At 43.9% G+C, this 27,451-nt stretch overlaps 3 protein-coding genes across 10 annotated transcripts in view; 2 read left to right on the top strand and 1 right to left on the bottom strand.

Moving 5' to 3' along the window:
• Positions 1–5,861, top strand: DPY30 (dpy-30 histone methyltransferase complex regulatory subunit). The gene is made up of 5 exons (XM_078595884.1): positions 1–151; positions 1,233–1,279; positions 4,282–4,329; positions 4,435–4,574; positions 5,540–5,861. The coding sequence occupies exons 1-5, from the start codon at positions 142–144 to the stop codon at positions 5,610–5,612; spliced, it is 318 nt and encodes a 105-aa protein (XP_078452010.1). The 5' UTR covers positions 1–141; the 3' UTR covers positions 5,613–5,861.
• A 3,146-nt stretch (positions 5,862–9,007) lies between these two features.
• Positions 9,008–18,627, top strand: NPRL2 (NPR2 like, GATOR1 complex subunit). 2 transcript variants are annotated; one of them, XR_013585662.1, is made up of 11 exons: positions 9,008–9,412; positions 11,248–11,339; positions 11,939–12,107; positions 12,570–12,678; positions 13,308–13,444; positions 14,516–14,613; positions 14,872–14,908; positions 15,096–15,189; positions 15,952–16,069; positions 16,306–16,501; positions 17,533–18,627. XR_013585662.1 is itself a non-coding variant. In XM_078595867.1 (11 exons), the coding sequence occupies exons 1-11, from the start codon at positions 9,341–9,343 to the stop codon at positions 17,598–17,600; spliced, it is 1,194 nt and encodes a 397-aa protein (XP_078451993.1). In that variant the 5' UTR covers positions 9,008–9,340; the 3' UTR covers positions 17,601–18,627. The 2 variants fall into 2 exon arrangements, 1 of the variants encoding a protein (XP_078451993.1); XM_078595867.1 differs by having other exon boundaries at positions 16,302–16,501.
• A 3,347-nt stretch (positions 18,628–21,974) lies between these two features.
• Positions 21,975–27,451, bottom strand: part of LOC144719717 (E3 ubiquitin-protein ligase PHF7-like) — a 29,576-nt gene continuing 24,099 nt past the window's right edge. For 6 of the 7 annotated variants that reach the window (XM_078595865.1, XM_078595866.1, XM_078595862.1 and 3 more), the window contains 2 exons: positions 25,202–25,332; positions 21,975–24,726 (listed from right to left, as the gene is read on the bottom strand). In XM_078595865.1, coding sequence (XP_078451991.1) covers positions 24,284–24,726; positions 25,202–25,332 — 574 coding nt within the window. In that variant the 3' untranslated portion in view covers positions 21,975–24,283. The remainder of the gene's footprint in view (positions 24,727–25,201; positions 25,333–27,451) is intronic. The other variant, XM_078595864.1, reaches the window with a different exon arrangement.

Below are 27,451 nucleotides of genomic sequence, written 5' to 3'. Positions count from 1 at the left end.
GCTTCCGCACTCGCGCGTCGGCCGCTCACGCAGCGGCTGTGGTGCACGCGCACGCACGCGCGGCGCGCGTCACGTGACACGTTTAGCGCGCGCAGATTGGCTGCGAGCCGCGCGGCCCTAGATACGGAGGCAGCAGCAGCGATGGCGGACGGTGAGGGCCGCCTGGCAGCTCCGGCTGCTGCGAGCGCGGGGCTCGTCGCACTCACTCACAACTCACTCACCTCCTGGCGCCACCGACATAACACCACCCTCGCCACGCTCACAGAGCGCACGAAGTCACCCCTCAAAGGAGTAACACGCCCCTCGCACGATTCACACAAAGCGCGCGATTAACACTGCTCATGCCAATAACACTCCTACTAATACTGTACTCCTAACACAACTCACGCCAATAACACTCCTACTAATACTGTACTCATTACACTACTCACCAATAACACACTACTAATACTGTACTCCTAACACTACTCACCAATAACACACCTAATACTGTACTCATTACACTACTCACCAATAACACACTCCTACTAATACTGTACTCATTACACTGCTCACCAATAACACACTCATACTAATACTGTACTCATTACACTACTCGCGCCAATAACACACTCCTACTAATACTGTACTCATTACACTACTCACCAACAACACACTTCTATGCACTAATAGCACCCTCCTACCACACTACCTCTCATCGCAGTAATTAAACCGAATTCACTCTTAACACTCCTCGCCCTTCTCACACACTCCAGCACTTACTCTTAGCAGATCGCTCTCCGCTAAAACACTGCAAATAGTACACACTCCTAATGCACTCCTCACACTCAAACAACTCGAACTGAAAGGACATGTCTCGCACTCTTAGAACACGACACTTTTAACACGACATACTTGCTTAACACTGCTCACTCTCTCCCCACAATGTCGTCATTCGGAGCGTATACTCTCCTCAAATGTCAACAATCACTCTTCTCGCACTCAACACTCTTGTACATTAAACAATGGAGCGTTTCTCGAGTATGCATAGCCACTCACCGGTTGTATAACACACTCGGTGATATTCGCCCCCTTTGTGTGTTTAAGGTTACAAACTAAGCCTCGCACCCCGTGTGATTCGATGAATTGCCAGGACTCGGGGAGTCACGTTCCGATTCACGCATCAGTTCTTATCGCGGCGTTCCTTCCGTCTCTCTGACACGGTTTTGTGTGTTGCGGTTGTTGTGTTGCAGAACAGGCGGTGGTGTCGGCTGAACAAGCGGCCGAGTCGCAGCCCCAGGTAAGATGCTGGCACAGCCAACGCCAGGAGGCCGCTCATTCTCAAAAGAAGACCCAGAGCATGCTTTCATGAATGCAACAATCCGTTTGTTTTCTAAATATATATTCACACGGTAGACTTAAACCATCGGTTAAGCAGGCGACGTACCACTTGATGGACTTTAACGGTTTGACATGATTCCTGACGAATGAGTTTTAAGATAAATATGTTGTCTTGGATATAATACCACAGTATTATATTCTACACGAGACAGACTTCAATGAAAAAAAAATACTTTGAATTTGCTGAGTGGGGTCATGTATTAGGCCAGTCTGGGATAAGATGACTGTATAATGAAACGAGGCTGCTTGAATTACAGTTTCAATAGACTTATCTAATACTGTACTATATGAGACTAGGCTCTAAGGAAAGCTGTCTCGGGTGTGGATCAATCAACTTTAAGGACAGTGCACATTATCAGAGTTATGTTCTTTTGTTTGTATTATGACTGCAGGTATTGCGGTCTATGCAAACATGACTCCTTGTAAAAAGGTGTCAGTTTTGTTGCCAGATAGAAGGGTAAAGAACCAATTATCATATTTTTACTGGCAAATGAGGTTCCCATAGTGTAGATGCTTGCCCCGAGCTCTCATACTCTGATGGTGCATTGTCTTTGAGTTGTGCGCCTTTTGGCGTCATCTGGTCCAACCCATATGAGACTAGGCTCTAAGGAAAGCTGTCTCGGGTGTGGATCAATCAACTTTAAGGACAGTGCACATTATCAGAGTTATGTTCTTTTGTTTGTATTATGACTGCAGGTATTGCGGTCTATGCAAACATGACTCCTTGTAAAAAGGTGTCAGTTTTGTTGCCAGATAGAAGGGTAAAGAACCAATTATCATATTTTTACTGGCAAATGAGGTTCCCATAGTGTAGATGCTTGCCCCGAGCTCTCATACTCTGATGGTGCATTGTCTTTGAGTTGTGCGCCTTTTGGCGTCATCTGGTCCAACCCATATGAGACTAGGCTCTAAGGAAAGCTGTCTCGGGTGTGGATCAATCAACTTTAAGGACAGTGCACATTATCAGAGTTATGTTCTTTTGTTTGTATTATGACTGCAGGTATTGCGGTCTATGCAAACATGACTCCTTGTAAAAAGGTGTCAGTTTTGTTGCCAGATAGAAGGGTAAAGAACCAATTATCATATTTTTACTGGCAAATGAGGTTCCCATAGTGTAGATGCTTGCCCCGAGCTCTCATACTCTGATGGTGCATTGTCTTTGAGTTGTGCGCCTTTTGGCGTCATCTGGTCCAACCCATATGAGACTAGGCTCTAAGGAAAGCTGTCTCGGGTGTGGATCAATCAACTTTAAGGACAGTGCACATTATCAGAGTTATGTTCTTTTGTTTGTATTATGACTGCAGGTATTGCGGTCTATGCAAACATGACTCCTTGTAAAAAGGTGTCAGTTTTGTTGCCAGATAGAAGGGTAAAGAACCAATTATCATATTTTTACTGGCAAATGAGGTTCCCATAGTGTAGATGCTTGCCCCGAGCTCTCATACTCTGATGGTGCATTGTCTTTGAGTTGTGCGCCTTTTGGCGTCATCTGGTCCAACCCATATGAGACTAGGCTCTAAGGAAAGCTGTCTCGGGTGTGGATCAATCAACTTTAAGGACAGTGCACATTATCAGAGTTATGTTCTTTTGTTTGTATTATGACTGCAGGTATTGCGGTCTATGCAAACATGACTCCTTGTAAAAAGGTGTCAGTTTTGTTGCCAGATAGAAGGGTAAAGAACCAATTATCATATTTTTACTGGCAAATGAGGTTCCCATAGTGTAGATGCTTGCCCCGAGCTCTCATACTCTGATGGTGCATTGTCTTTGAGTTGTGCGCCTTTTGGCGTCATCTGGTCCAACCCATATGAGACTAGGCTCTAAGGAAAGCTGTCTCGGGTGTGGATCAATCAACTTTAAGGACAGTGCACATTATCAGAGTTATGTTCTTTTGTTTGTATTATGACTGCAGGTATTGCGGTCTATGCAAACATGACTCCTTGTAAAAAGGTGTCAGTTTTGTTGCCAGATAGAAGGGTAAAGAACCAATTATCATATTTTTACTGGCAAATGAGGTTCCCATAGTGTAGATGCTTGCCCCGAGCTCTCATACTCTGATGGTGCATTGTCTTTGAGTTGTGCGCCTTTTGGCGTCATCTGGTCCAACCCATATGAGACTAGGCTCTAAGGAAAGCTGTCTCGGGTGTGGATCAATCAACTTTAAGGACAGTGCACATTATCAGAGTTATGTTCTTTTGTTTGTATTATGACTGCAGGTATTGCGGTCTATGCAAACATGACTCCTTGTAAAAAGGTGTCAGTTTTGTTGCCAGATAGAAGGGTAAAGAACCAATTATCATATTTTTACTGGCAAATGAGGTTCCCATAGTGTAGATGCTTGCCCCGAGCTCTCATACTCTGATGGTGCATTGTCTTTGAGTTGTGCGCCTTTTGGCGTCATCTGGTCCAACCCATATGAGACTAGGCTCTAAGGAAAGCTGTCTCGGGTGTGGATCAATCAACTTTAAGGACAGTGCACATTATCAGAGTTATGTTCTTTTGTTTGTATTATGACTGCAGGTATTGCGGTCTATGCAAACATGACTCCTTGTAAAAAGGTGTCAGTTTTGTTGCCAGATAGAAGGGTAAAGAACCAATTATCATATTTTTACTGGCAAATGAGGTTCCCATAGACTTATCTGCAGTACAATTTAAATGCTGATAGACTACAATTGAGAACAGCACTTGGCATCTGCTCCAAATACTATCACATGCAAAGTTGCATAATTATGGTGCAGATCCCAACCTAGTTGCAAGAGTAGGAGAGAGTTTGAGAGGTAAATGAGTGCGAGGTGTAGGTGCACACTTTGATACATACAAGTTGAATATTCCCAGTGTGGAAAATTAAAACCTGTTGCGCTTTTGCAAACTGCATTCTCAAAACGGAAGTTTCCTTTGCAGGGACCTGAAAATCCACATGCAGAGTTCGGACTTGCAGACAGTATCCAGGTATTGCATCTGCACACTTCCATCTTCTATTCGGCTTCTGTTCTTGCAGATATTTCAACTTAACATGCAAACCAAAAACCTCACTGCTATTGTACTTCATTGCAGAAAATCATGGAGAGCGAGAGGGTTGGCGGGGACCGTTCCAAGCAGAAGGTGGACCTGCAGGCGCTGCCTACGCGGGCATATCTTGACCAAACAGTGGTGCCGATCCTCCTCCAGGGACTGTCTGTGCTTGCCAAGGACAGGTGCTTATGCTCTTTTACCTGGTAGAAACATTACCACGTTATTCAGTGATATGTTTGTATATTAACCGTTTAAAAACAAATCTCTTAATCACTGTTAGAGACTTAATATGAAAAGACCATACATTGTCACAGCACTTGAGCTACAAGTGATTTAGCAAGAATCATCCTCATGAGACCCCCATCTGCTGGGCATTATGGTGCTTGTAGGGGAAGGTACAGCATAGCGAAGTCGACTGACATGGGACGACGATTGCAACAAAAGACATGAGAGCGATGATCACAAAGGCAAAAGAAGTCATCGGAAGTATTCAATAACATGGAGAAGCAAGCAAATCGGCGACAAGACCACACGGAACATTTTTTCGTGCATGTTCAGTACAGCTTTTTTATTCCTGCGAGACTTGGACATTGCCATTCGAAATGTATTGTTATAGATACTGCGTGTAAACTGGACCAAAAGAGCGACCAATGTAAAAGTAAGAAAAAGGTTGCACATAGAAGAAGACCTGATGATGCAGGCAGTGATGAGAAGGAAACTGACACAGTTTGGACACGTGTAGAATGAACAACAACAAGCACATTTAAAGTGTGTTGTTTGGAAAAATGAAAGGAACCGAAAAGAGAGGAAAATCTAACGGAGAATGACGTGGCACTACTTAAATAAATTGGCAATAGATAGGAAAGTGGAAACAATGACCAATGTGAAGTCGACACCTACAGGCTATCTGCCCATGGATCGTGATGATGATGACAGCATACAGTTTTCCATCCACTTGTGCATATCGAGTCCCCAATTTTCGTGTAGATATTCTTCATACAATATTTGAAAATAAATTGGTCCAATGCTGCACTCAGGACCTTTTTAGTATGTGTTTTCTCTGTAAAGTATTAATTTAAAGTATATAAATGGTCTGTTGAGGCTAACTAACGAAACCATTTTTTCTTTGTCTTATGTTTCATTGCAGACCACCAAATCCTATTGAGTACCTTGCAGCATATTTAATGAAAAACAAGGCCCAGTACGAAGACAAGAACTAAACCTCGGAAGGATGTGTTTGAGAGATAGAAATATTCATTTGCAAATGCGTGCTCTGGATTAGGTTATATAAACTTGTTTGTTTTTTGGAGAACCATGATTTTTCTATTTTGATTTTTTTTACCATCAGTTGTATTGAATTATAACCATTGGCTGTTAAGACGCAGTTGACTTGAATTTTGAGTAAAGTGAATCACAATGATTTGACATTGTATTGTTTAAGCTGTCAATAAAAATTAACACGCTTATTATTCAGAGTTACAGGCTTACGATTTTACTGTCTCAGGGTAATTTCTTGGCAAGTTATGAAAACATATCGAAGTGGTTTCCTACTTTGGCATGTGTGTTCTCTGTTGCTGACAGCCCTGGCCCAGTGTTGGAAATGTCACATTCCTCTTAACCAGCCTGTTTCAGGAGTTAAACAGAGCGTACATTGCACGACTAGGTATGAACAGTTATACTGGTAGGAACCTCCTGGTTACACCAGCCCACAGGGGATTATTGTGTCCGTTCGTCGTGCATCCAAAAATGGGAAGGGCGGGGCTGGGTGGAGAGGGGAGGGGCTGGGTAGGGAGGGTGGGGTGGGGCTAGGAGGGGAGGGGCTGGTCACTCCGTGGTGCCCTTATAAAACTCAACGTTTAACCTACTCACGCCGGCTTGTGCACGCCCTCACAGTCGGCCATATTTGCGGAATAGACCACGCCACCGTTGACCCTGGCCATTGACCGAGCAACCCAACGTTCCTATCAGCTCCCTCCGCAGGAATGTGTTTCACGGTAACTACCCCCAATATATATTTTAATACGCAGTGCCTTGCACATAGTGTTCCACTCAATATGTACAAGTTAATGTTGCTTAACATTGTAAAGTATGGAAATTTTAAGTGATAAAAGACAATTCCAAGCATCGTACTTAAGATTCAAATTATGTTATCTTAAAGTTTATATGGGTTAAGGTTGCCTGCATACCAGGAACATTCGAGCATTACCATATCCATAGTTTATCCTTTTATCCAAGGCTTTACTACTATAGACCGAGACCATATGCAACGTTGCAGTTCTATAGGCCAATTGAAATGCTCATTTAAACATGGAGGAGAGTAAATCATGAATTCACGAATGTGTTTGGGTTAAATTTCAAACTGGAATATGGTAAAAACGAATAAAGCTACACGCCTGAAATATTTTGCAGTTACCTATGTACTTCTAAAAATGTTGTCTTACTGAGAAGGCTTATAGTATGTTCAGGAAATTTTTCACAAATGAAAAGACTGATGACATTTTTTTCCTGTCTCTTTCATTCAGTTCACTTTAAATCTGTATCAATTAAGAAGACTGTAATTGCAAGAGTTTGGTAGAAAAAACTGGGCAAAGTAGGGGCAATTTCTTGACTTAAAGCTTTCGTGACAGATGGGATCAGATCACGAATTTTATGGACTGTTAAATATAACTTGGATCTTGTGATTGATCATGATTTTGGAAATAGTTTGGTGACCCCTGCTATGTATGACAAGGTTATGGTTTTGATTGGGTCCTCATATGGTTCTTTCCCAACCGTTGGAGTGATAGGTTTACGGATTGTGTAGTCAGAATATACATTCGTCTTGAGAGCTTGGCGCAAGTGTTTCAGTTCACTGGCGAGGTGATGATTGTCGGAGATACATCGAGTTCTATGGTGTCGAGATGAGGGAATTCTTCTGGGATGGATGGTGGTGGGAGTCAGGTTTTAGGTAGGCATCAGTATGGGTTGCTTTCCTGTACAGAGTAGCCCATTGAGCCATCTGGTCTCTTTTCGATTAGAACATAGTAGCTTGCCATCCTTTTCCACCTCCATGGTGAATTTGATGGCTGGGTGTATGGAATTGATGTGGTTGAATTGGTTCAGAGCTGGTCGGCCATGTGGCCAGATGACGAACGTGTCATCTACGTACCTCTTCCACAAGAATGGGCGTAGAGTGGATGCCTGGATGGCATTTGTCTCAAAATTTTCCACGAAAACATTGGCTACAACCAGAGATAACTGGCTGTGATGCTTCCATCTTGTCACCTTCCGATGTTAGTTTTATTTGACTAACTCTGGGACAAACAATTCCAGTTTTCGCTGTGTCGCCCCAACATTGGGCGCACCACAAGTTGTAAATTTCTGCAGGGCTCATGCGCCTTCCCTGCTCTTGATTCTCCGATTTCACATTAACATAACCATCTCCGCTTGAAGTTGGGCATACTACAAGTACCAAAAGTTGTTAATTTCTGCAGGGCTCATGCGCCTACCCTGCTCTTGATTCTCCGATTTCACATTAACATAACCATCCCCGCTTGAAGTTGGGCATACTACAAGTATAAAAAGTTGTTAGTTTCCCACATTAACATAACCCACTTCGTTGGGCGCACTGCAAGTGCGTGTGCTGACCCCAGGGCACCCGTACCCCGCCCACTTCGTGCTGACACTTGAGCTACGCCATTCTTTAACCTTTAAAAACAGGTTGCCTTTGGAAGCTTTCCCCCTTTTTTCCGCCTGAAAACGGTCGCTTGTGTTGCAATCGAAACGTCGTGGAAATAATTTTGAATCTATCTACATGACTACTGAAAAACCCAAATAATAAAGTAGGGGCAACCAAATGTTCTGTCCGATGCTCATGGATAAAACTGACAGTGAAAATGACCCATGTGGAGATGAAACTGATGACATTCAAGCCAAACCAACTTCCATACCAAGGTCGTGGTAAGTGCTCATTATAGAATGTAAAAGTTGCCAGTAGAAACATCATGATTAAAGTAATGTATATATCAGGGGTACAGTTTTCCACAACAATATTTTTAAATTCTGATTTTGCTATTCGTGACTTTTGCATTCTATAATGAGCATTATCACGACAATCGTTTTCAGCAATAGATGTAGAACTACATTCCTGTTATTTACACATTAATCTGACACTACCGAAAGAGGTGTGCCCTTGTATTAAAATCATCATTAAGCAGCGTCTCCCAGATCTGGTCACTTCGGGTTGAGACTTGCTGGGAGAATGTGACTGGTCCCTTTCGCACTGAACAATTGCATCCGGCCTATTTCTAAAGTAATGCATTGGGCAAAAGGAGAAACAACATTCAGGTGGCGATGCTGCTGGAGGTAGTCGGTGCACTAATAAGGATTGGACAGCGCCGATGTGGTGGAGTTCTTCGAGTGGGAATGACTGCCTCGCAACACAACGGGGCATTTACGTTCCTGGGCCCCGAAAGAGATTCATGTTCAGGGGCCACGCAACACAACGGGACATTCGCGTTCCTGGGCCCCGGAAACGCGCGATTCACGTTGCAGGGCTCGGAAGAGAAATTCCGGTTCCAGGGCCCGGACAGGGAAGGATTCACGTGCCCGGGCACGCAGACAACAGCGAATTCACATTGCAGGGCCCCGGCTCCCGTGGGCAAGGGGGTGAGTGAAAGAGGGTGAGGTGAGAGTGAGTGAGCGTGTGAAAGAGTGAGAGAGTGAGAGTAAAAGAGAGGGTGAGTGTGTGGGTGAGTCAGAGAGAGGGTGAAAGTGGGAGGTGAGTGAGGGTAAGAGAGAGAGAGACGTTGAGTAAGCGGCAGGGTGAGAGTGTGAGACGGTGGTTGAGAGTAAAGAGGGGTGAGCGAGGATGCGATAAGGTGAGCTAGAAGCCAGTGTCTGTGATAAGGGGAGTGAAAGAGATTTCGGGTGAGTGAATCCCCCCGGGTGGGGGGTGGTGGTGGAGGCGATGGAGCGACGCATCGAGTGCATCCTCTTCAGCGAGTTCCACCCCACGGCAGGGCCCAAGATCACCTTCCAGGCACGGGCCTCGCTCGGGCCCCCGTCTCGGCTTCTTCACCCCCCCCCACCCCCCCCGCACCCCCCACCCCCCCCGCACCCCCCACCCCCCCCGCACCCCCCACCCCCCCCGCACCCCCCCCGCACCCCCCACCCCCCCCCGCACCCCCCACCCCCCCCGCACCCCCCACCCCCCGCACCCCACACCCCCCCCGCACCCCCCACCCCCCCCCGCACCCCCCCCCCCCGCACCCCCCCACACCCCCCCCGCACCCCCCCACCCCCCCCGCACCGCCCCCGCACCACCCCCCCCGCACCCCCCCCGCACCCCCCCCGCACCCCCCCACCCCCCACACCCCCCCCGCACCCCCACCCCCCCCCGCACCTCCCCGCGCACCCCCCACACCCCCCCCCCACACCCCCCCCCCCGCACCCCCCCCGCACCCCCCCACACGCCCCCACACCCCCCCCCGCACCCCACCACACGCCCCCGCACCCCCCCGCACCCCCCCCACACGCCCCCCGCACCCCCCACACGTCATATTTGAGGGGGGGTCTGACTTTTTGTGACGCCATGTGACGACGGGGGGGGGTCAAAAATCGCGTGACGTCATTTATGGACGGCCCCTCACAGTATTTACTAAATGGGACTTTATTTTTGTTGTTGCCAGTATCATAGTATAAAAAACAAGGGTAGGTTTTCACCCTTTCTGGCAATAAAATAGGTTCCTTGCAAAAGGTTTCTAGTTGGTGTTTGAATATCTGAGAACACCTGATTTATTGCCATAAAGGGTAAACTCTATTAGCTTTTCATACTAACAATGTTTAACTTGAATACACCAATGGGGTCTTTAGTGGTGTCTTGCATAACCGCAGATGTGGGAAGCACCGCTTTCTTTGCTTGTTTGTAGAATGTTAGAGGAGTTTCTGTTTGCACAACATGGATTGTAGACACAAGTGTTCATTTGAAGAGCTACCCCTTGAAGGCATTCGTGCACGAGAGGGCCGAGGCAGTGCTCGGCTCTTCTGTTATAAACAACACGAACTATTCACTGTAATATCCCCCCATCAATCAAAAGTGCAAACATTTACAGCACTGATCAACGCTGTTAATCGTTGCGATCATGATACAATTTGTCTGCGTTGAAGATTTACACTTTAAACAGATACATGACAGATTAAACACGTGAGGTTCAAATGCTGTACAGTTATCATAATTGATACGAAGTTGATCATGCGCCGTTCCTGTTAAAATATTTGAATAACTAGATCTGCCGAATTTGTTTTAACAAGTTCCTTTCCTTTTTATTATGTCCACTTGGGCAGTGTTTCGTTAAGCGTGAAATTTGGAAAGTAATTGTATCAGTGGTATGTGGATTTGGTTTGCTAGAGAGATAGCGTTAAACGCCTTCATTGTTGGAACATATTTGTGCGGTATTTAGACGCTGTATAAATCTAAATTAATATTTGTGATTATCCAGCACCAACTAAAGCATTAATTCCTGAATTCAAATGAAATTACATTAGTGTGACATTAAATTACAAATAAAGTTGTCCATACAATGCAGCCGTGGACAGTAAACGTATTAATCTACACATGACGCTCGGATTTCAGTATTTAAAGAGATTGGTTCCAAAGAAAACTTGAGAGTTTTTAATTGATTAGAGGAAGAGATTGGATAGAGAGGGATTGAAGGTGGCTGTTGCCATTATCAATGCCTTCCTACCTGATTTTGTGAAAGCCTTTGTGGGAAATGATTGCATCTCTGCGGTGTTTGTGGTGTGTTCGTATGTTCTGTTTGGATTTACCGTGCATGAGTGTTGATGCATCATCCATTGTGCGTTTTTGACCTGCAGGTTCCAGAGGATTACATCTCAAAGGAGTTCTTTGATACCATTCAAGTTTACATCATCACCAAACCTGAACTACAAAATAAACTTATTACAGTGTAAGTTCTATTGTAAGTTCTATTGATTATTAATTCGTTTCTCATTCGTGCAGCAGAGAACCTTAAGGGAAATATGGAGTACATTAGTCTTACCAGTGATAGATAATTTGCCATTTTAATGTTTCATACATCACTAGAACAGTGGCAAAAGTATAATATTATTAAGTGTTACATTTTAATAATGCTTTTAAACATTGTTCAGCTTCAGAAATGTAACCATTGATTCATTTAAAATTTACAGTGCTTTACGAACACGTATTCATCATTGGGGGAGGTTAATTGGCAACATGCTGGATATCTAAGCCAGTGGTTATAAAGCATCTGATCTTGAGTAGAACCTGATATAAAAAAGGTTATTGCTAAGACAGTGGTCCATTGTTACTTGATTCCACAAATAACAGACATTATCTGGCTAGGAAGACCCTGAGATGATACTGGGCACGAACATTGTCCTATTTCGCTTTTGTGCCCGTTTATTTAAAGATAATGCCGTTTGGTTTCACCCCAAAATTGTACTCTTCTGACCTATTTCTGTGACTACTAGGTGATTGCATAAATGATGACAACTCAGGTTTTCGGGTGTTTCTTTTTGCCTGTAGGACGGCTCTTGGAAAGAAGGTGATTGGCTGCCCGGTGTGCATCGAGAACAAGAAGTATTCCCGCAACGCACTGCTCTTTAACATGGCCTTGGTGTGCGATGCGGCTGCCAAGACCTGTTCTCTGGAGCCTATCGTTAAAAAGCTCTCCACCTACCTCAAGACATTGGAGGTACCTGCCTTTTCCTTACACCTTAAGCAGAACTCTGCAACCTTCAAACCTAATTCCATCAGTCTTGGTTGCTTGGTGTAATTGTTGAACAAGCCATGCTTCTGCAGTGGTGACCAATAATCATTAATACAACCGTTGTTGAGTCCCACCAAAGTGATGCTGACTCGGAGGTATTAATTTTACTCACCTCTGAGATCTGATAAGACTGAGCTAACGATGGCCAGAATTGGAACTTGTGATTTTACAATTGCACACTTGATCTATTTAACTCTTTTGGCCATTACCTTTCTCACACTTTAATTACAGAACTCAATATATCAACGTAAACTCTCGCCAAGGGTAATGTCTCCTATTGTTCTGTGCGCCATGTCTTCCTCCGCTGACCCCAATTTGTCTTTCACCTGCCACCCTCTTTAGGTCACCTCTCTCTAACAAAGTGTCCCTCTCGCTCTCCGAGTACAGCAGGAGAATGGATTCATCTCCAACGAAGAGAGTAAGCAGAGGCTGCCACGCATCATGGCCGAGCTGTTGTCGGAGCTCAATTCGTCCGGGAGATGCTCCATTCCTGTCGGTGAGCGGCATGGTCTGCGAGTTCCTCTAGGTCAAGGGTCGGCAACCAAAATAACAAGAAGAGCCATTTTTTTTCGAATTCGGTTTAAACAAATGTTTAAACTATCATAATACACGGTGAATACGCGACGGTGGCCCCTAATAAATAACATCATGAAGCGGCAGTCCTTAAAGAGCCGCGCTACAGGTTGCCGACCCCTGGTCGAGGTCATCGTACGATGTTTCGATACCTGCCTACGTGCTGGGTGTTTCCGAGTTATATGATTGTTTCCGATTGATCTTACTGCAGGAAAAAACAAATATCTATCTTGCATTACTTTGGACCTATGTTAGTCCAGTGCTGGAGTAAATTTGTCCTTGTTTACATGTTTTGTCTGATGGACGACCAACACGTATGCATTATAGGCTTTGGGACCACACTGGGCAGCACACAGCTGTGCAGCATTATACATTGTTATGCTCCATGTCTCACTAACCCACACCGAACAGCGCACTGAAGTATGAAAAATTAATCCCCATGACCCATATGGCATGGGGGAGGCCCTAATACAGCCGTGGATTGGCTGAAGGGCTGTACACGTACGCATGCACATTGGGAATCTTCTTGGCCATTGCTCGGGCGCTGTGCAGACGAGTCCAACACGATCCACGTGAAGGTGGTCCCACAGCGACGTGCCCCGGCCGTGGTGCAGGAGTACGACGTCCCCGTGTTCACGGAGCCCCGCGATGCCCGCGACTTCAGCCAGTGGGACCTCACCACCCAGCAAGTGAGGGCATCACCTTGTCCACGATGCAGCGTTCAGTCAGGGAGACCTCGCCAGCGAACAAAGATGGTCACTGCATTGCGCGCTTTCGGATGTGCTTCTGCAGCCGTCTGGAACACTCTTCCTTATGTTAGGAAGCCCACAGGAGCTATGCACTTGTAAATCATCATCTAGATTGAAAACACATTTTTTTAGAACTGCTTTTTGTGTTTAGGTTGTTGTCCTTCCCCCGCACCTCCGATTAACAGGGTCGGCTACGTACGGTGCAAAATAAGTTCTACATACATACAACATATGTACACTACCCAGCAGTGTGCAGCCAGTAAGACCTCAAGCCAGCAAGCTCCTCTTCTTTCGTGGGGCAAGGAATTGATCAACAGCGTTTCTATATTCATGTCATGGTTGATGAAATATTGGATGGCTTCAGGATAGGTTTCTTAAACTATAACCGGTAAATTGGAAACCATTTTCAGAATCGATCACCGGTTGCAAAGTCAGGAACCAGTAATTGTTATCCAGTATAATTTTAGTACTGAATGCAGATTAACGCAGGCGAATGTACAAACCACGTAGTACATTGGCCCTCGTGTCTCAGTTAAATGGTAAAGGCGCAACCCCGCAATTGCTAATTTGCTTGCCCGCACCACTGCTGGCAGAAGGGGCTCTACTTGGAAGTAGTTGGTGTACCGAAGCTACCCTACGGTACGTGACCTGCTGATAGACTGACTGCTGGATGGGAACAGAGGAGCGGGGATTTGAGCATCTTTACCCATTGTTTCAACTGGTCCATGGTTTGATATTGGTGAATGCAGTCGCACTATGGGCTATCCTTAATTGTAGCCAGTAGGTGAGGCACCCCCCTGCTTACCTTCCAAATCGGGGGAGATTTTACTCTCATTACAAATGGTGAAGCCACACTTTGCTCGTAGCAGCCAAGCACGCATGCTGCCATGCGTACGTAATGAAATCCTGCACATGGTGAACGTAAAGGATGCTGTCGTGCGGTGTGTGTGCTCTGTGGACACTGAGGCGTGGCTATGTCTGTTGTTTACTGTGCGCCTTGCTGCCGCGCAGATCGTGCCGTATATGGACGGGTACCGGCATGTGCGAAGGATCGCCGACGAGGCTGATGTGGAGCTCAACCTCGTACGCATTGCCGTACAAAACCTGCTGTGAGTGCCCCGAGCCTGTGCTCCTCACCACCAGTAAACCCTGAGAAGAACATCATTCCTGTCCCTGAGCGAGAATACCGTGAAAAGTTTGTCCCGTCTCAAAAATTTAATATATCTGCACTGATACAATAACTATGTTCGCACCAATGAATCTTATAATGTGTTCTCCCAAATGTGCTTTTGTTTGTAATAATTAACCCTGTCTCTGATACTGTGCTTAGTGCATTCAGTACTAAATTATTTACAACTGTCTTACAGGTACTATGATGTTGTCACCATTGTCCCTATATTCCAGGTAAGGTTTACTGCACCACTACTGAACACCTTCTCTGATTCCAAACAAAATACTTGTTAGGCATGTATCTATTTATGGATTTTTTTTTATGTATATGGAAATCCATGCAGAGATTATTTATAATTTGTGGAAAAAAATTGCAAGGCAAGTGAGATGCTTGTGTGTTTGTGCGTGTGCATGTGCATAGTATTCCAATGTGTACTGCCCAACGCCTGGGCTGCAGCAGCTGACCGACGACAAAGCTTTACAGGAGGAGTGTCTCGCCTACATCACCAAGCCAGGTGCGCTTCGTGTCCGTGTGGGCAACAGCGTTGTGTGTACACGCGTGCGTCACTGTGTAGCCTCATGTACCCGTGTTTCAATTGTGCATCTGCTAAGACGTAACGCTTGGATATTTCCTGTGCCCTTCTGCCGCTGAACCTTTGCCATTCCATGTTGTCTTGGTGCACTTAGCATGCATCAAGCACGAAATAAGTTCTACATACATGCCACCAGTTAGTAATGATTAGTGTCACAAAAATCTGCATATTCCAAGAATAGAATATTTTCAGACTACTGTATTTTTTTATCTGACAGAAGTAAACATTTAGGAAACAGTGCTTTCACATAGGGGTAAACAGGATTACCAACACAAACACAATGTGGTCACACACAAGAGCACATAACTCTACAGAAGTGCACACACATAGGATAGAGTTGTCTGTGACCACATTGTGTCTGCGTGTTGGCACTCCCATATTTTTACTTCTGTCAGATTCAAAAAAGACATGAGTAGTCTGCAAATATTCCATTGGTATATGCAGATTTTGTGGAATAAAGATTTCACAGATACAAGTAAGATTTGGAAAAATACCTCAACAAGAACTCAGGCAGGAGAATCTGTATCAGTTTTTAAGTACAATATTTTTACAAAAATACTTTGTTTAGCCTCAATATTGGGGTAGTTTTCATTCATGGTATCCTGTGTCTTTGTGTGCTGGTGTATGTGAAGGTGTATATTGTGCTCGTGTCTGTTGTGTTTGTGGGGGCTGGGCTGCACACAGGTCACAAGCGCGTGTCCCTGCGGGAGGCATTCCTTCTCTACTCGGGCCTGAGTCCTGGGACTACGGTACGCGACCTCTGCCAGCGCCACTCCCCTCTCATGCAGCACGTGGACGAGAGGTGAGAGACCCTAGGGGCCCCCAGGTGCTTTTAGTTGATTTTTTATGCTCCCACGTCTATTGACCTCGCCTTCACCAAACCGCACTGACCAGCATGGGGAAGTATGGTCAAATAAGCCCTATGACCCACACGGCATGGGGAGGCCTTCACTCAGGCCTGTGTATGACGGTGTTTACAGACGCTTGTACAAAAGCACGTGTATAATCCGTGCGTCGTGCGTGACTGCATGCAGGAAGCTGGTGCAGTTTGGAGTGATGCGGGGCATGATCCGCCGATTGCACCGCTTCCCGCTGAAGCTCACGGGGGAGGGAAGAGGAGGGGACGAGGGGAGGGAGGGGAAGGGGAACGAGGGGAGGACGGGCGAAGGGAGGGTCCGATCCTCGCGCTGGTTCTCCGGCTGTCACAGCCAGGACCACATCAGTTGCCACAAAGGTGAACACTTACACCGTCACACACAATGAGACTGCTGTGCAAATTCACACACATGAATTACCAATAGGCAAATAATACGCCTTAATTCGCATCTTGGAAATATGTGATGTTTATGCTATCAGAAATATTGGCAAAAATTACTGGAAACTTTTAACGGTTTTAAATGTTGCCGAAAGGACGAATACATATCCATAATCCACATTATTGTGCGTCAGGGGAGCACGAATAATGCAAATGGTTTGTGCTTGAAGATGCAATACAAAATTAATCATAACGCGTGTAAATACAAAATAAGGTTGTATACGAGTGAAAACAAACAACGTATTGGCCTAACACGACTGGTGGTTTGAGTCATTTTGCAAGCTTCTCAGCTGTGACCTCATTCCCACTTCGACCTGGAAGCACAAAGCATATAGGGTGAACGGCTCATCACTATCCCTGTGTTGCTTCCATTTACATGGTAATTCTCTTGAATTTAGAAATTTCACTTATCCAAATACCATTACACGTATACACGGCCTCCCATTCACATTCTGCATGTCTCTTCATGCAAATAATTGCTCATCATGCCGTTCCGTTTATTTTCTCTTCGTCAAAGTTATCGAACACAGCTGAATTTTTTGCAGCTGTTTAAAATAAACCTATCGTTATCTTAACACTCTTTCTGCCGCTTGAAAGTCAATGGGCAAAACGCACATTTTGATAAAATGCCCAAAGCACATCATGTTGAAGGTTTTCTCTTCTCTTAATGGAGTCAAGGGAATTTTGAGCAATAAAAAAAACATACGAAAAGCAACATCAACATGTGAACCTTAACCAAACTTCCAATAAGTATCATGCCCCTGCAATAGCAGTCATAAAGTAATTATATATTTTTGTCACAGAAAGATAGGATCATTACAGAGTTAAGCATTTTTTTAAAGTAAGTAGTTCAACGCAGCTTCTTCGAGCTCCAAATACCATAAACATTTCGTTTGCATTCCCACCGAACTTGTGTTCAAGTGAATCATCTCCGTTGTGTGTGAGTGCAGGTTTAAGCTACCGGGAATTGGAAGACATCATCGACAGTGACCCGAATATACTGGTGTGTTGGAAATAACAGCACACCAACAACCAAGGTGGTCATGTACTTATGCTGTTAACAATTGTTTTGATGGCTGTTAATTTAATATTAAAGTTGCACATTATTTATTATTGGATAATGTTAATGTTTCCTTTTCATACGTAATACAAGGTATGTGTAATAAAGATAATTGTGGGTTTTTGTTTAAGTATGACAAAGTCTTTAAAATGTAAAAAATATTTTACATGACACTGGTTCGGGTCTCGGAGAAATTGTTGGGCTTTACGTGTGGCTAAATAAAGGAAGTTACATCGTAAGAACCTGTCTTTTTAAAGACATCTGTCCAGTCTCTTTGGGCAGCTTAGAATATAAATGTACATATTGGGCATGTTTTAGTTACGTTACAAATGCTGTATTCCGCAGGTTTTGGAAACAATATACAGAACCTTATTTGGTTGAGTGACATGCTATAGAATATTTCTGCCCCAACAGACTCCAATTGCCAGATCAATATGTTCTTTATTGATTGAATTTGCAGAATTCAGCATTGTTTCCTTTGACGTGAACACACTTTGACCACGGTGTTTAGAGTTCAATTTGTGTTTATGATATTGCGCTAGATTATATAACTAGCTTGTTTCTGATGCCAATATTGTGATCATTTCTACGTAACCTTTGAAAGCACACATGCTGCTTGGAACCAATCTGGCTATTAAGTTGCCTAAAGCATGTGTTTGTTCTTCACCTGTGTTGATCATGAAGCACATCAATATTTAGTCTGATCATAGTTCACCATGTTGGACAATGCGGGTTGGTTAAGTTTGAAGATGCTCAAGAACAGTTCAGATTTCACTCAGCACTGGCCATAACATATGACATGTATTCCTATTATTTATATTTTAAGTGCAGTTAGTATTATTTCATCCTGCCGCTGGTTGGAGACTCATGATTCGTTGTTGACTTGTAAATATGAAGGTTTAACTGAAATGTAAGAATATTGGCTTTCACAATGTGTTGGACATATTTGCAATCTTTAATAATAAAGACCTCATACGCATGTTTATATTTGCTTTTGCAATACTAATTTTAAAAAAGCAATGATTGTTTTTACAAATACATTACTGGACAGGTTCTAAAAGCCAGGAACTGGTTCGTTTCTAGCGGAACTGTAGTCGTGAATGCACTGATTGGCACGTGGCGACTTTTCACCACGTGCCAATCAGTGGTACATTTTCCCTCGTTTTGCAGTTGAAAGGGAACGGTGGCTGCCCTGCAATTGCTAACGCCACTGCTGGTGAAAGGGGCCTCCACTGGAAGGAACTCCAGAGAATGTACTTGGTTCACTCTTTCACACTAACCAGACTGTCTTGGAAGAAGTGGACGTGTCCACACTTTATCCTACCACACGCGATTTAAGAAACTTGCCCCATGGTTTCAACAGCAGCTCTCTTTGCTTCCGAGTTGAAACGCATGGATTTGCAATACTGTACATTCTACGTGCAGAAAATCGATTTTACTTAATGTGTGGTAACCAGTAATGATTGTACCAACTGTGCAAATCGGAGTGGGTGAAGGACAACAAACAAAAATCAATCGTGATTCATACGTTCATTTTACCGCAAATGCGAAACGCCGAATTTATTGCACTGGTGTACCCAGGAAAGCCCGAGTCTCATGACTCAAATTCAGGAGGGTCTTGCCAAGTTTTCGTAGTAAGATGGGGGGGGGGGATATTGTTAATTTCAATTCCAAGCACGTAATTTGAGTTATTTTTCGTGGCAAATTTGGACCGTGACGCCGAAATGCCCAATGGTCTATTGTTGTGCACGAATTCACGGGATCCTTCCAGTGAAAGGGGCCGCGCATTTATTTACGGTTAATTCACCTCCGCGGTAGTAATAACAACCCTTTACAACTATCTGACCTTTTGATTGGAAAACAAATTTTAATTTAAAATGAATAGAACACAAGTAAACTATTTTTGGGGGTCTTTTGGTAAAGCCAAATATAAAAATAATAACATGTTATATTTTTTTCTATCTACGTGGCTTTACCCAAAGACCCAAACAATATGAATTCCTGCTGTCACGAAAGCTTTAAGTCAAGAGTTACAAGTAAACAACTTACCAACAGCAAGAGCAATCAAAAGGTGAATCTATAACATTTCCCACCGACAACAGAACTACATGAGTTTTTAAATCAGAGGTGAAATCATAATCATTGATATAACTTTGTCATATGGGCGCCCGCAGTCTCCCACATTAACACAGCTGCCCTCTTGCGTCTGCGCATCTTTACGACAGCCTCAAGTTCACTGGATATTTCTCAATGAATATTAAACGCGTCTTCATGTCGCTGTGGTGGTGGATGTTACAGCAACTGCAGTCACCGCGAGGTGGTGAAGCCAGAATGGCCTGAGGGCGAGTTCTTGTCTCGATGTGCTCTGCAAGGGGGAAATGCGTCATTCTATTCCATAGATATGTAGTGAGTCCAACTGAGTCCAACTGAGTCGCAGACGTTGTCTTGGGAGCAACACTATTCAATAACTCAACATAACATAACACAACCTACACTTGGGTGTTGAATGCTCATCTAGCTACGCTACGGCAGAACTAGACACGGTTCGCTATCCCGGCCCAGACCACAAGCTGGGTCCTGGACCGCGTGGCTAGAGGCTTCTTTTACCCGACGTGGATCTTCATCACCAGCAACACGAAGAACCCCGAGCCCCTCACTGGGCCCCCGTTATGTCGGCCTGGGCTGGGGCTGGCTCCACCCCTCGCCCCGTCCACCTTCTAGATCTCTCGAGCTCTTTCCCGAAGGCTCCCGAGAGCTCTTTTAGACCACGTGACCGCCCAGCGGCCCCGTCCACCGGTGGCCCCCCTCCAATATTATCCAGTCACGTGTCAGCAGGTCAACCAGCGTTATCATGCCCCAACGTCACCCTGGCTGGCTGACGCTCCCTCTCGCTCCCTCACCGGGAGCCCGCACCGCACACTGCTCGCGGTGCCTCCACGCTGACCAGCGCTCACCCAAGCCCTGCTAGGGCTGGTACTACGCCCCATAAGCGGCTACACAATGTTAACACATTATCCGCCGTGGCTTCGTAAGCCCGGCACCACACAGTGACAATCACAGTCACTACAGATATAAGCGATATATAAATTTCATTTGAAGTTAAATGTAGCGCTGTAAATAGGGCTATAATATACTAAATGGGTCGCGCTACTTACCTGCAGTTGCAGACGGGGTCCACCAGGGGCAATACCTCGGACCGGGATAGGGGCCGCTAGATTCCCCAGCTCCGAGGCAAGGGGGGGCTGCGGGGTGTGCTGGGATCTCCCCGGGACCCCCCTTGGAACTCTCTAGAAGGGAGGCGTGGCCGGGGGCGGGCACGCCTCCGGAGCTGTATAAAAGCCGGACCTCTGGACGGGTCGAGGCAGCCAGTTGAAGACCAGCTAGCTAGGACCCTGGGACTCCCCTGAACCGCCGTCATTGTAAGGGCCGGGTCTGAGTGAGCCAGTGGTGCGACCCTGGAACCATCGGGGCCCGACGTCCTTGTAAGGGCTGGGACCGAGCGGGCCAGTGGTCGGGACCTGTACCTTGGCTAGGTCAGGTCAGAATCGCCTCCCCTAGGTCACCCACAGTAGCCCAAGGTCGTCGCCATGGAGTCAACATTGGGGGGGACCAAATCTTCCAGGGTGTCTGGGGGTCCCAACCCAGAAAAATATCTAAATTTGAAAACTTATTTCCTGCCTAAAATATTAAAAAATTCATGAACACATGGGATGGACTTGTTTGCTTTACAATAATGTCGAATATGTATTGTATTCAATTGCTCTGTTTTTACTTTTTTACCATTTCTTGTTTCATTTTACGTAATTGCAGAGACTAGGGATTAATAAAGTACAACCATAACCACATAAACCTATGCATCGATTTATTTCGATATTGTGGCCAAGGTTGAGCGCCGTAGGCGCCCCCGCACAACCACATGCTATGTTGTTGGGGGGCGCCATAGGAGCCCCCCAACAACATAGTTGTTAATGAACGTGTTTCCTCTAACCGACCGTCTCCACTCTCGTGAAACCCACACTACATATATTAAGCCATTCCAACAATACGTACACATTCAAAACATAATAATTGTATTTCATAACGATGTATGTTACCGTAGGGCACGTTAAAGCATTTACTTATGGACGTGCAGGGTGCACAAATAGTACGATATTTGCAATTTTCCAGTGGCCATTGCTTTAAACAAAAGCAATTGCAAATCATTTTTGTTACGCAAATGATCACCTGTACTAAATGTAAGGTGAACAGACTGACTCTGCATATCCTGTCGGTGGGTGTTACAGCACGGCACTTTCATATCCCCTGCGTCTCACCGACCCCAAATAAACACGATTTAGTTGTGCCGCCAAATCGTTTATTTTGTATTATTTTCATTAGACCACGCTGAAAAACATACATCTACGCTACACACGTGATTAAAACAGCACCTAATGACATATCACAGAGTTAATTTAAAGTGAGATAACATCTCTAACAGCAACAAATATACGACAGTACACGTCTCTAGCTTGCAGCCGAAACATAACATATTGGCGTATTCAAGACGATGCAAAACACTACATATATCCCAATGTTACACTACCAACGTATCCATTTGTCGAGATGTTTACTTAAAACCGACCACGGATTTAGCGCTCAGGTTGAACACGCAACATGTAAAATTATTCTAACACATTGTCTAAATTGCGTTCTAAACGCAATATTGAAAACATTGAAAGATTAACCATCCAAATAAATGAACGAAGCAAATAAAAACTATCACGTAGTTAAACTCTGACCCAAGAAACAACTACTACACTATGAAGGCGGTACTGAGAGCATGTCGTGGGTAATGTATTTACACGTGTAGACGATTACTAAATTAATATTACATTGCCGCATGCGGCTCTTGCAAGTACTGCTTCGTGACGTTATTTATCAAGGGCCACCGTCTCGTATTCACCACATTCCATTCCGGCTCTTGAAATAAGAGTTTTGCCGAATTTCGTGAAAAAAAATCTGTCATTTTGGTTGCCGACCCACTGAGGCAGACGAAGGTGAATATATCCGACACCAGATTCAATACCGACAGTCGTCATTAATTCAATGTTTCAATAGATTGGTGAGACGTGATGCTTAGAAACTTTTTGGTAAAAAAAAGTTTGTGAACAGAAGTGATTGACATGTAGCAAAACCTCGTGTATATATAACCACGAGTGCTTTACATATATTAGGCAATGTATAATGAAAAGTTACCATCGTGGAATTGTTTTGTAATTTATAGACAATCCTGATTGACTAACGAGGTCAGTATAAGGCTTAAGACAATTGATTGGTCCACTTTCAAATGTTTTGAGACGAGGTGTGACGTCAAGCTCCGAGACGCCCTGTAGACATATCAAAACTAATTATTACCACTTTGAAACAAACTCAAACTAGCTCCTGCAGATTGTTAAACAACACTGAGGCTTGTGGTACACCAAATCATGCTTTTCCACTTGCCTTTGGTTATTGAACTGTTATTTTTGGCTAAATCTGAAAAATCAGTGTAGCTGGATACGGTTCATACATTAATACATTACATATAAAAGAAAAACGGTAATACTTTCGGTATACTTTGAAGACGAGCACAGAACAAAGCCGATAATTACATGAATATTTTCTCAAAGCTTGTTCATAAATGGTAAAGGTAAAACTTGGCATACGAGTAATAATGGAATAGAAAGAAAAGGTTTATTTTTTTTGCATGCGAAAATGGACCAAAGAGATTTACACCTAAGGTAAACCGTGTGAGGAGCTTAAAGTTGGACACCATTTCAAACGATCCAGAACTTACAGGATATGGAAGTGTTCAACATGATGCCAGTGTTGTCTGGTATATCCTTGAGTAAAATAATATGAAAACTGTAAAGCAATATACAGGCATTTGCAAATTACCGAGTTATGGTTTCCGATTAACGCGGTTCACTACGTACGGTGTGAAAGAAGTAAAAAAAATACATACATGATTTGCTCATATTACAGATGCAAGGCATTATTACAGGTGATCGATGTAATAACTTAAAAGATCAAACTAGCATTCTGAACATTGTGCAGCCCTTTATTAAAACACAAAGACATTCATCATTGTCAAGGACATGTCTAAGGTTTGTCGAGGATTGAAGCCAGTGTCTTTATTGACACAGTAAAACAACGCAAATATTTATCTCATAATGGGGATACATTTAGAAGCTGTGTTTTAACTTCTATGCCAAATAGTTGCTTATTGGCATTAAAAAAAATATTTGATGTTATCAAGTTGCTGCTCCAGTGAACTTAGAAAATAACAAGTACAATGGAAATAACACGGTTTGTATTACTCTGCAACCAATATGGTGGAGTATTTGTTCAGTCAAGTCAAGTTATGCTTGCCAAGCAGCTCCATTCAGATGAAAATGTTACTTGCACATTTTTGGTATTCCACCTTCAAAACGGCTTACGCACATTCAGCTCTTCAACCTGGTGAATTGTGTTCCAATAAGATTCCCATCACCCAACCTACCATCACCAAATTCCACCTTTACCAATAGTTTACATATGATACAAATGCTATACACCTCTTTAATTCCACGTGGCCAGAGAGTGCTTGTCCCATCTCAAGAGCCAGAGGAGCCGTGTTGTTCTCATGCCCGCTTGGTAAGCTTCGTCTTACTTTTTTTGTGACCGCTTGAATGTTTTTTTGTAAGTGGCAATACATCTGTCAAGGAATGGCTAATGGTACGTTTGCATTTATCAGATTTTCTCACCATTCTATTGACCTGGTGATCAAGAAGCCCTCGAACACATTTACTCTTCACCTTACCACCTAACGGACTCGATTCCTCAGGGCTAGAAACTGGGTATCCTGGTGCATCTTTATTGCCCATTGCTCGTCTGTATGCAGACTGTGGCAGCGTAGCAGAATGTGCACCCTGTTTGCCATCCGTATGTTTGAAGAGGGGCACAGCATCTTCTTTTCTCGTGTGCGATGGGCTGAAGCTGCTTTTATCCCTGCGTTCCATCTCAGGATCCAGAGGAGATGAAGGAAACGAAAGCTGCAGTTTTGGAGATCCAATCTTGCCATGCGCTGAAATCATGAATTACACATACGATGCAGTTTAATACAATTATGTCCGATGTAGAATATCACTCACATTGCCTACATAGTGTATGCAAGTGATATTTATTAAGTTAACCTTGGTGTACTCCACTCTGGCTCTGTTTCAGCATAAATTTTTTAAATAAATAACATCTTGGTCCTTAGATTTAGGGGCCTTTTTGACCAATTATCGATGTGTAAAGTGGAGGGACAAATGTGAAGGAGACAGTCTGCTTATGTATTTGGTTACTTAGTCTCCATGATACAAATTACAATTTAGTTTAAAAAAAAATGTATGAGGCCGCTCAGCTGTGAGCTAGAACAAATGCAGCCGTTGTTTTTTTTTAACAAAAATTAAACATTGCAAACCTTAACACCGCACGTAAGATTTTAACCTTACCACACGATCGTAATTGGCGACAGCAGCAACAAACAAAAAAGCCTTAGCAGCTTATGTACATACGCGACTTAGTCCTCGCCAGGAGCGGACGACATCCATGGCAGAACCAGTCAGTTTGGTTGCTTTTCAGTCCCGCACATGCCAGATGAGCGCCGGCTGCACCACAGCAGTCGCAGCGCGTCACCTCCCACTTACTGAAATGAATATTTCGTGAGAGAAACAACACGGTTGGAACCTGGTTATCGATTATACTACTCAAAAAAGATATTCCGGTCACAAAAACAAAGCATACAGAACCACAAAGAGAGCTGAATTAACCTCTTGGTTAAATCGATATTTGGTCTAAAAAAAACCCAACATCAACTTGCTGTTGGAAAATATGTACGACATAATTCAGAAACGTGGAAAATATGGCCATGTTATATAGTTGCTTGAAGAATCATTCAGCTGGTTTCCAGTTTAATCTTATAAGTAACGCAAAATGTTAAATTACACTGATCTACAATTTTTTAGACGTCTACTTCTGAGATGACATGCTATTTATTATGGATTTTAATGTGCTCAATTAAAATATGACAATTAAAACAATTGATTGTTCCCAAGATATTACAGTTTTTACATTTTACGTCTATGTATATTAGTAGAGTTTTACTCAAATTGTAGACCTAGGTCTTTTCATGTGTTCATGGTTGCTTTACATGATAATACGTCACTTGGCCTGTTCATGTAACACTTAAAAAATTAGCAAAAGGGTTATATAAATAACATGTATTATGAAACAAAAGGCAAAAAAACTATTATATATATGTACATAGTTTAGTCGTTATTCACTATCTACTCAGCGCTTCTTGGCTCGTCTCTTGTATTCATTAAATGGAGCATCTCTTGTCACTGTCCAGCAATAGTCTGCAAGCATTGATGGGCTCCATTTGCCCTGATAGCGTTTCTCCATTGTCGCAATGTCCTGGTGAAATCGCTCGCCATGCTCACTCACTGCTCCGCAGTTCGGTCGGAAAAAAATCTCGAGTGCAAATTTTTTTATCTAGTGACATCTTGCAACTACAAAGCTTTTATATGCCTTTCCACCAACTCCCTGTAGTTGTCTGCCTTGTTGTTTCCGAGAAAATGTGTTGCTACTAACTGGAAAGCTTTCCATGCCATCTTTTCCTTGTCACGCAGTGCACTGTCAAATGCATAATCTCGAAGAAGTTCACGAATCTGAGGACCAACAAAGATACTTTCCTTTATCTTAGTTTCACTTAACCTTGGAAAATTTCCACGGAGGTACTTGAAAGCTGCTTGTGTTTTACCCATGGCTTTGACAAAGTTCTTCATCAGACCCAGCTTGATGTGTAAGGGTAGTAACAAAATCTTCCTTGATTCAACAAGAGGTGGATGCTGAACACTTTTCCTCCTCAGCTCCAATGACTGTCGGAGTGGCCAATCTATATTGATGTCGTGGTAATCTCTCGCGCGACTATCACATTCGCAGAGAAAACAGCAGTACTTTGTGTATCCAGTCTGCAGACCAAGCAAGAGAGCAACAACCTTCAAATTTCCACAAAGCTGCCACTGATGTTGGTCATAGTTATGCACCTCAAAAGTTGTTTCATGTTGTCATAGGTTTCCTTCATATGGACTGTATGACCAACTGAAATTGATGGCAAAACATTGCCATTATGCAGCAAAACAACTTTAAGACTCATCTTCGATGAATCAATGAACAGTCTCCACTCATCTGGATCATGAACGATGTTGGCTGCCATTAACCCATCGATGTTGTTGCAGACTACAAGATCACCTTCCATGAAGAAGAATGGGACAAGATCCTTTTCATGGTCACAGAACATGGAAACCTTAACATCACCTGCCAGGAGATTCCACTGCTGCAGTCTGGAGCCCAACAGCTCTGCCTTACTCTTGGGTAGTTCCAAATGCCTGACAAGGTCTTTCAGTTCACCTTGTGTTATGAGGTGTGGCTCAGAGGAGGAGGATGGGAGAAAATCTGGGTCATGTGACCTTGATGTTCAGGACCAGAAGTTTCATCCTCTTCCTCATCTGACTCAAGTGAGAATGATTCTGGTACATCAGGAACCGGCAGTCCTTCTCGGTGGGGTACCGGGTGTATAGCTGATGGAATGTTTGGATAATTCACAGTCCACTTTCTCTTGACACATCTTTTGCCCAACTGGAGGTGCCATGCAGAAGTAACAATTGCCAATATGATTTGTTGGCTCTCTCCAAATCATTGGCACTGCAAAAGGCATAGGATTTCCTTTTCCTGTTCAACCACTGGTGAAGTTTTGTTGCACA

The sequence above is a fragment of the Lampetra planeri genome, chromosome 7 (genome assembly GCF_965212315.1).
Source record: "Lampetra planeri chromosome 7, kcLamPlan1.2.h2, whole genome shotgun sequence".
Classification (NCBI taxonomy): Eukaryota; Metazoa; Chordata; class Hyperoartia; order Petromyzontiformes; family Petromyzontidae; genus Lampetra; species Lampetra planeri.
Note: the sequence above shows the minus strand (reverse complement) of the source record. Positions and strands in the feature narration are given on the sequence as shown.

Excerpts from the sequence above, each read along its gene's own strand:
- DPY30 (XM_078595884.1), top strand. Across the intron at positions 4,330-4,434 it reads GACTTGCAGACAGTATCCAG|AAAATCATGGAGAGCGAGAG; the intron begins GTATTGCATCTG and ends ACTTCATTGCAG. Across the intron at positions 4,575-5,539 it reads TCTGTGCTTGCCAAGGACAG|ACCACCAAATCCTATTGAGT; the intron begins GTGCTTATGCTC and ends GTTTCATTGCAG.
- NPRL2 (XM_078595867.1), top strand. The coding sequence starts at position 9,341 with ATGGAGCGACGCATCGAGTGCATCCTCTTCAGCGAGTTCCACCCCACG. Across the intron at positions 13,445-14,515 it reads GGGACCTCACCACCCAGCAA|ATCGTGCCGTATATGGACGG; the intron begins GTGAGGGCATCA and ends GCTGCCGCGCAG. Across the intron at positions 14,614-14,871 it reads ATTGCCGTACAAAACCTGCT|GTACTATGATGTTGTCACCA; the intron begins GTGAGTGCCCCG and ends ACTGTCTTACAG.